The sequence below is a fragment of the Asparagus officinalis genome, chromosome 4 (genome assembly GCF_001876935.1).
Source record: "Asparagus officinalis chromosome 4, Aspof.V1, whole genome shotgun sequence".
In the NCBI taxonomy this organism is placed as follows: domain Eukaryota; kingdom Viridiplantae; phylum Streptophyta; class Magnoliopsida; order Asparagales; family Asparagaceae; genus Asparagus; species Asparagus officinalis.
In genome coordinates, this window is record NC_033797.1 from 43,771,277 (window position 1) to 43,781,006 (window position 9,730).

At 37.9% G+C, this 9,730-nt stretch overlaps 1 protein-coding gene across 1 annotated transcript in view; it reads right to left on the bottom strand.

The window, feature by feature from the left end:
- LOC109838590 overlaps positions 1-9,730 on the bottom strand; it is a 15,906-nt gene that overhangs the window by 1,850 nt on the left and 4,326 nt on the right. The window contains exon 5 of the mRNA XM_020407022.1: positions 7,649-8,073. Coding sequence (XP_020262611.1) covers positions 7,649-8,073 — 425 coding nt within the window. The remainder of the gene's footprint in view (positions 1-7,648; positions 8,074-9,730) is intronic.

A 9,730-nucleotide genomic window follows, 5' to 3' on the forward strand; every position in this document is an offset into this window, starting at 1 on the left:
CAGCAGGAAATGCGAAGGTTGCTTAAAGCCAGCCGATAGACGAAAGAGGATCAACAAGTTTATTTCTGATCTGAGTAGGCTCAACATAGGGAATACCCTAACCCTAGGAACCGGGGCCTGGCCATCCCATCCTGGTCGATGTTCTAGCTAAGTTTGTCCAACGTTGTATGCCACTGCTGTGGTGCCAATAGATTCACTACTTCAGTGCCACTATCACATATTGCAGGCTCAGCATCTATTTTTCGTTTATCGCTCCACACTGAATGGAACCATAGGTGTGTGTACCTCCAGTGACACAAGAATGGAACCATAGGCTGCCATGCTGGGAGCATTTCGGGGTATAGGTCTAACCACCTGAACTCCCGTTTCTGCCATGTTGTTGCTGGAGGTATGTGTACCTCCAGCAACAAGAAGAATGGAACCATAGCCTGCCATGCTGGGAGCATTTCGGGGTATAGGTCTAACAACCTCAACTCCCTGTTTCTGGCATGCTATAGTTCTTATAGTGTCTCGACAACGGGAATGTGAGAGTACCGGTAAGCCAGATGCTTCAGCATCAAGGTATCAGACAATCATATGTGCTGACAACACAGAATAAACATGCTATTGCAATAACATCAATTACTTCAGCACTAAATTCAAATATATTTTGAGCATAAGCATTTACTTGTGTGACTTGCACATCAAGGAAATATTACTGAGAAGAATAGAAAAACATAGCCTGCTTGCTAATAGATCCATGAGACATGTAGAGGACTACCTACCATCTTTGCCCCCAGTTAAGAACAACACCTCTTTATGTCATGTAACTATCAAGAACACAGGTAACAAAGAGGCGCAAAAAAAGGGTTTCAGAAGGGGAAGAGAGCCGCATGTTTTTTTTTTTTTTTTGATTTTTTTTGGGTGGGGTGGGGGTGACATTTAGAAAGGAAGAAATAGCAAGAGAGTGGCACAAGAGTTACTGCAGCGAGAAGAAACTGTAAATACATGTTACTAGAGGATAAGAGACTCAACGTTCATTTTTTTATCTCTCTGTGAGTGAATAAATAACATAATACCCATATACGCAATATAATACCCAGACATGCAATACGCAATAGTGGCTAACATGAAGAATAACATAATACCCATATACGCAATAGTGGTTGACATGAAGACATGTTCATCGAGGTCTTTTATCATGTGCAACATGTGTTGTGTATATGTAAAGCTCGGGCATGACCAGGCTGTGTCTTGGATTCAAACTGGACTGAGACTGATATTTTGCTCAACATTGGCATAGGAATGTAGGATGAATAAAGGGCTTTCAAAAGCAATTTTCTTTAATAAATGTAAATCGTTGGTAAGTTCTAGCGTATCATCCCCAGTGAATAATGTCACATGGGATATGCTCAAGTAGAGTCATGATTACAAATAATTCCTATGAACTAACAAATTAACTCATCACTAGAATTATTTTCTTTTAGCAAGGAATCATGAAAGAATACTCATAATTACACTAGCATTAATTTCTTCTAAATCCTGCACAGATAGTCTCACATGGTATATGCTCAATAAGAGTCCATAGTGTAATAATTCCTATAACTCCATAAGTTACTGCTGCTAACATTTTTGAGGGAGGAATCATGCAATAAACTTTCTAATTCAGGAATGAGTGAGCTTCTATGTAATTCTAGCTTAAGTTTATTCCAGGGCATCCACATCAACATGCATGCCTACATCATGTTTACTCAGCATCCGTATCCTATGTTTTCTCTGGGATCTGGCTTGCTATTTCCATTGGAGCTTAATAGATACAGCATTAAAAGCATGATATAGTACAGGAAACATATTTGTCACTCCAGTCTATGCTTTCTCTAACAATTACAAGTAATATAATACCTATAATTGCATAAATCAGTATTATATGCTGATGTTAATTATCTCAAGAAATCCTAATAAATTAATGGATCCATGAAAGACATCATTCATTTTATGTGGCGAAGACTTACCCTATGGAGACAAAACCAGTGTCTCAAATTGAAGAGTTAGAAGCAAACAGATATTTCTCATAACCATGATATACAGGAACCAATATAGATTCTGACCATAATATGTTACAGATTTTATTCATGCCCTTGACATATGTTATATTGTAGCCAAATAGGGATTTTTCTACCCATAAACCCAAGGATTATATAAACTGGGTACACCAATTAACTGACTAAGTTCTTGAACTATGCAAACCATGTTTCGCATGTTACCAGAAACTTCAAACTGAAAGACAGAAATGATGATATAAGAAGATAAAGGTAACTTAGGCAAAGACCAGATATGATGAAAGAATGAATTCCAAGTATTTCCAAGGCAAAGTTGTTTGCGCATCATACCAGAGAAAGTCATAAATCACATTGCCACAAATTACCAAAAGCAATTGAGTAGAGTAAATTCTGAAAATTAAAGTTACATATTACTTGGTGGAGGTCCCAAGTAGACCCACTAGTTTTAACCAAAAACAAATGATAAGCAATACTAGTTGTCAAGGGAATCACAGCCAGGTTGACACCACAAAAAAACATGAAATGAAAAATCAGAACAAGTATATCAAAACAATTTGTTTGAAGTTCCCAACTGATCCAGTTCAAGTTTCAGATTGACCAAAAAACGGGGATCACTCAACCTATCAAAAGAAAAGTCAAGCCAATTGTACAACAGCTACAATAGACTTTGGTACTTACATTGACCGATAGGTGGGACCTCACAAACCACAGGGTCACGTCGACATGTTATACAGAGTAGACAACAGTATGCATGGATGCACCATGTCTCCTTAGGTTTCAATTTCCCAAGTTACTATTCTTAAAGAACAGTACTTCATAAAGAATAAACTATACAAGATAATTTCAGTATAAAAATTGAGGTCTCATCAACTGTTAGGTACTTTTCATTCTTTGTAAGAACAAATAAGACTAAAAGGGTAAACACACAGGGCAGTCATTGAGAATGTGTTTCCCGGTAACACCCTTAACTCTAACTGACCCCTTTCAAATGAAAGAAATAGTAAACTGATATCCAGAACATTGTGAACTTGTCCGGAAAAAAAAACTACTAATCTATCTTGTTATCTGTTAGTGGCTGGTTGTCCCCACCCACCCCACCCCCAGAATGCAATAAAATTATGGTCATGATGTTAAACTTGCAATGCCTTGTAATTTAGTACCAGTATGCACATGCCAGTTAGATTTCACAGAACGTAACCAAGCAGCCTAATCACTACCAACAATTAGCAAAGGTAAGCTTGGCATTACAGTGTGTACAGGATCCTTTTAATGATGTGCACAAATAACATAATGTATGCGTATGTATATAGATAATGTGTATATGTATGTGTATGTATAGATAATGTGTGTGTATGTATATGTATAATGTGTGTATATGAATGTGTGTGTGTGTGTGTCTATACGTGTGTGTGTGTGTATGACCCACATTTCCTTAACAAAAAAGGGTAAATTCCATAAAAAATGACCTACCGTTTCACTTTTTTCATTTTAATGACCCCACTTGCGAAACTTTTCACTTTAATGACCCCACTTGCCCCACTTGCGAAACTTTTCACTTACATGACCCCACTTGTAAAACGTTTTACTTACATGACACCATTTGTAACACTTTTCACTTAAATAACTGCACTTGTAAAACTTTTTACTTAGATGACCCCGCTTGTAAAAAAATTCACTTAAATGACCCCACCTGTAAAACTTTTCAATAAAAATCCAAATGCTTACAAATGTTGCAACTTAATGACTTAAAGTTCAAAACGTTAATGATATGTTAAAATATACGGGGAATATTCCATGTGAGCGGTCACGTGACATTATGGAGTCATTTGTTACCTCTGGCACATCATTAGTTTATAGTCACCTACCCTTATGTATCTTCAAATAGAAGAACTCTGTTAGTTGTATTTGGGGTGTTTTTTGTGGTTTTTTCATAGTATTTTTTATGAAATATATGTGAAATGAGTGGATTGGTGTAGTCAAGCTTGTAAGCATATGAATGCTCATCTTGTAATTGAAGTTTTTAAGTATTAATGAGAATTAATCTTGTGTTTGTTACAGATTTGTTTTTCTCATTTATAATTTTAGTTTTTGCTTAGTTAATGTCATCCTAAGACATATTAGTTAAAAAAGTTAAGCGTATGAATGCTTGTTGTTACTCATTTTACGTGAAAAGTTTTACAATTGGGGTCATTTAAGTGAAATGTTTTACAAGTGACATCGTTAAAATGAAATGTTTTACTAGTGGGGTAATTAAAATAAAATGTTTTACAAGTGGGGCCAGTAAAGTGAAAAGTTTTACAAGTGGGGCCAGTAAAGTGAAAAGTTTTACAAGTGGGGCCATTTAGGTGAAGCTATATAAGTGGGGCCATTAAAGTGAAAAAAATAAAACAATAAGGGGCTGTTTGTTTCCTTTTTTTAGAGGGAAAGATAGGGAAAGCCTGTCAAAAGCCTGCCAAAAGTGCAGCTTTTGGCAGGCTTTCCACCCAAATCGCCTCTTTTAGAGACGATTTGGGTGGAAAGCCTGCCAAAAACTGCACTTTTGGCAGGCTTTCCCCACCTTTTCCTCTCAAAAAAAAGGAAACAAACAGCCCCTAAGTCATTTTTGTGCAATTTACCCTGATTATAAGATTCTTGCTTTGCATTACTAACAGTAAAAGCATGACAGAACTTTAGTTTATATTGGCCATTACACCTGAAGCTATATAAGTGGGACCATTAAAGTGAAAAAAATAAAACAATGTCATTTTTGTACAATTTACCCTGATTATAAGATTCTTGCTTTGAATTACTAACAGTAAAAGCATGACAGAACTTTAGTTTATATTGGCCATTACCCCCCCCAAAAAAAAACTTCAAGAAACAAAGAATAAAATAAAACCAAGGGGTTCTTCTCCTATGCAAAAAACAATGCAATTAGAGACAACCAAGAATAGCATGTCCAATGTTGTTTCCAGCTGTCAACTCACTTAAATTAGAAAGACCCTATTTAATGATTTGGATTTCTCTAGAGAAAGTTACACCTGAAGTAAGAGTAGGCATGCCGGTTGACCTCAGGTATGCCCATTGGCTTGGGACGCTCCATTGTCATCTCCCCTGAAAAGAGAACTCATTCCCAAGTTCAAATCTTCTTCTTCATAATATGGAGAATGATCAGGCACATTGAAGCTTGCCAAGGCGTCAATCTCCTAGAAGTTTGATATTATAAGCATTGTCATCTATGCGACAAAGAACCTTCAAAGAAAATCTGCCCTTAGCTTTAATTTGTCATGCCAACCGTGTGGAAAGCGCTCTTTGCAAAGATGAAACTAAAACAAGACACCTTCTTTGAATATGGCCGGTTTTCTATGCTTATCAACAGCAACTCCGCTATCATGATAAATTGTACAAAAAGGAGCTAAACCCACATGACTAATTGGGTTCCTCCCGTAGACTACTTCAAAAGGGCTCCTACCAGTTGTTTAACTACATGAGTGATTATAGGCAAACTAAGATTGAGGCAAAGAAAAATCACATTGACCAATGTTCTTGCCAACTAAGCTCCTCAAGAGATTACCCAAGCTTCTATTGGCCTCACATGTTCCGAGATGTTAGCCTGTACATCATGCAATGCACTACTTTTCATTTGCTCAATCTCATTCTTAATGTCGGTTTCTACACTCCATTACAGGTTCTTAATGTCAGTGTGTCCCAAGGCATGGGGCAGAGCTGAGCTCAACTAGTCTGCCTGACCCTTCGGCATTCTTTCAGTTGTAATTTTTTCTAGAGAAATCCAAATGATCTAACTCATAAAATGTTAAAAATTACACTTAACAAGCTTTCCAGTGATATATAATTCAATTTGAGAGTTTCCATATTTTAGAGATCATTATGCATGTGCAAGTTGTATTTGTAGGACGTACAGATTAGACAGTCTAGCCTAGCTATTTGTAGCTTCTACTTTAGATGTTATAATTTGTTGAGAGCAATTAATGCTTAAAGGAGAGTTTTGCTAGCTATTAGAAACTCTATGTAACTCTTCTTTTATGAACCATGAGTTAGCTCAAGTTGAATGCAAAATTATCTTTCGTGAAGTTTTAGTTCAAGTTGAATGAAAAGTTATCTTTTGTGACATGAGTTCCCTTCTATTGATCTCTACTCTTAGGTACATTCCTTTGAGAGAGTTTTTATCCTTGTTCCACTTGTGTTCTTCTCTTCTTCTCCTTGTTTCGGCATCATGATCTAATTATTTGAGATATACTTTCTTCAGGAAGGAAGACCTACTTCTATCCTTGGAGATTTATGTTTCCAGTTCTATGGGTAAGACCAACAAAAAATGTTGGTCTACATTTGAAATTGGCGTCATCCTAACATGACTTTTTCACTTTCATTTGCTAGAAATGTGCTTCGTATACAATATTTATGAAAGTAGAAGACTTCATGTATATATACAAACCATTACAGCTTTTCTTCTTCTAACATTTACATTTTCCAGACATACTTTTTCACCCCTACACAATTTATAGTACTAACAAAATGCTCAATCAAATTTAGATAGTGGTGAAGCATAACTATAAATCTTAAAGGTCAAGTTGTTAACTGACTTCTAACCCTCTATAAGTTCGCAGGCTATATAAGAAACTAAAAATAACCACAACTACAAAAAAAGGTTTATCCAATATACAGTAGTAATTTTTAAGATATAACTGTCAACTAAAATGACTGGAACCTCAATTTCGGTGTAACTTTAACCGCATAACATGATCTCTAAGGATTATAGCTGATCTTCTTGAGTTGATCTGATAAAGAATGGGACTGCAAATTTGAGTTTGACTCTGACATGAGATCTGTTAGCTCTCGGAAATATATGGACACCGGCTACTTCAACTATTGATATCAGGTGCAGCCACCACTTCAGAAAAATAATGTTAAAAAAGTTTTCTCTCAGATCTTTTTGCTGGCTATAATCACATTACTCAAGATCAGTGCCCCTATCCAAGACAAACTTTCCTCAGTTTATCTGCCATTTAAATGCCCTGAAATTCCTCTCAATATGTTCATTTATGTTTTCAACTTGCCAGGGTTTGCTCATCGATGAGCACATTTTTTATACATATTCTCAGATTGCACAACATTCACGTTCATACCCTTGGGACTCTTTCACTATACCCATTCATCAATGCCTAGGTAAATGTGCAACTCCTTCTGTTGATATCCTAAATTTTAGCAAATTGACACACATTTTGCTGAATTAACTCTCTTGAATTTTCACAAAACCATGTAACAAGTAAAACGGCTCGCCGTAACCTAGCTCAGAAAATCAACCAAACATATAGAAACTCAAATTTTAAGAATAAAGTACATGAATAACGCCATGCTGTGTATCCAAAATCATTGTAACAACATGGTTTATTGAAATGAAAAAAAAAAATCATTTCCTTTTCTCTATTCAAATTCATCTCATATGGAAACTTCACTTCTTATCTAATAATTGTCAAGGCGCAACTGCCCCAGCAGTAACCAAATAAGATAATCCAGAAAGAAAGAAAGAAACCAATTTTCACCACACAGAAAGACAGAGAAATCCCAATACCGCCCAAAATCGGAAACCCTAACCCTAACCCTGGGTTTACCTGATCACAGCGTCCTCAACGGAAGCAAAGGGCCTCTTGACATCGGGATTGCAAACCTTCATCGCGTCCTGATGCGCCATCTCGCACCTCCACGGAGGTTGCCCCCTGCCTGACCGCCGCCGCCTTGCGCTGCCTGCTGCTGGATCTGCAGGTGGTGCGCGGCAGCGGGAGGGCGCGGCGCGGCCGCGGCGGCGACGGAGAGGACGAAGAGCTGACGGCCGAGGGCTGATGGTGCTGCTGCTGCTGCTGCTGCTGCTGCTGGAGGTGGAGGGATCGAGGCCGGGGGCTCGGAGTGGAGCGTCGATGTTGGAGGGAAACGGGAGATCGCTTGCTGCTGTGGAGGCTGAGGATGTTGGGATGGTGTTGGGGTGCGATTGCTGGGATGTTGAGATATGCTGCTGCTGCTGCTCGCTTGCTGCTGCTGCCTGTTGGTATTGATGGGCAGGAGCAAGATGCTGTTGCTGGAAGAGCTGCCTGCTTGCTGTTGGTGTTGTTGTTGGAGAGCGTGGCTTTGGCCGTGCGAGTTGTGGCCGGGAGGCAGCGGCGGCGGAGGATTCTTCATTGACCTGAGGGGCGGCGGGCTGACGCGGTGCGGGGGGGGGGGGGGGGGTGTAGGGTGGGATTGTTGGGCACAGGATTTGGAATGCGGAAGATTTAACGAGATGGGAGTTTAACGTTGGGTTTTTCTGGGTTTGGGCCGTTTGGTAAGCTGTGGAGGTCCATAGGCCAACTCTAGGTCCACAGCCCAATATTTTCTGAACTTATTTTCTGATGATAATAATAATAATAATATCTGGGATTTCCAAAAAAAAGAAAAAAGAAAAACAAGTTGTTACTTGTTATGCATCCTGTGAACCTTCGCTACAGCATCATCAGCGTGTCATCAACTTCAACAAACAGGTTTTGTGCATTACTTATAAGGATTACCTTACTTCTTAAATTTATATTTACTATCTTTATTTTTTTTAATGTGAAAACCACATAAACTTGCTTACATATTTGCAAAATCACACATTCGGGAGAATCCAGCTGATACTTTTTGTGAAATTTCACATATACCCTCACCCCTCATCTCCTCTCCACCCCTCATCTCCTCTCCCTCTATTACACCAACTAGTGTGCACCCCGCAAAGCACAGCCTCCTATTTTTTTAAGCGTTGCATTTTGAACTTGTTTTCTTTTAAGTTTTAATACATTTAATTTAATTATTTAATGCTTAAAATTAGGAATCATATCTACTTCTCTATACTTAAAATGGATCCAATGTTTTAATACAATTGATTTGCTTTACTGTTTATGATGCAATAAATCACTGCATTATTAATAGTAACTTTAAGTATAGAGGAGTATATTTGATTTATTGTTTATGCTATAGTAAATAATGTAGTATAAACAGTAACTTCGGGTGCAGATGACCATATTTGATTTACTGTTTATACTATAGTATTTACTATAGCATTTACTGTAGCATGAACAATAATTCTTTGGGTTCTCCTTTAAGTATATAGGAGTAGATAATCTCATCCTCACCCCCTACATCTTCTTCCTCCTCCCTTCATTTCACCCCTCAACTCCTGCTTAATCCTCCTATGGTAGTTGAAGAGAAAGTTTTCTCGAGACAATTTATCGAACAGGTGAAGGAAAGAGGAGAGGACAAAAAGGCAGATGGAGGGTAATAGGGGAGCGGAGAGTTTAAGGACAGGGTAGGAGGCATCACATAAAAAGCAGCCAATATATCAAATTCTACAATAGCCCACAATGATATTTACAAGTTATAGCATTTTTCTATTTTTAGAAGTTTTTTTCGATACATCACCCCTAATATCTGATATATATCCCGATATCCGCAATATCGGTTGATGTTTTTTTTTTTAAGTTTGTTTCTTGGGATTTTGGTTTTGAATTTTGAGCATGGCCCAAATACCAAATAAAACCCTCCTTTTGCTTCAAAAATTAATCCATCTCAGAATAATCTTAACCCTTATAATTTCGACACTCCCCTCTCTCTCTCGCTCTCCTTCGATAAGCTTCCTCTCTCTTTTCTCCCTCTTTTCTCTCTTCTCAATCCCTCTCCCACATTTC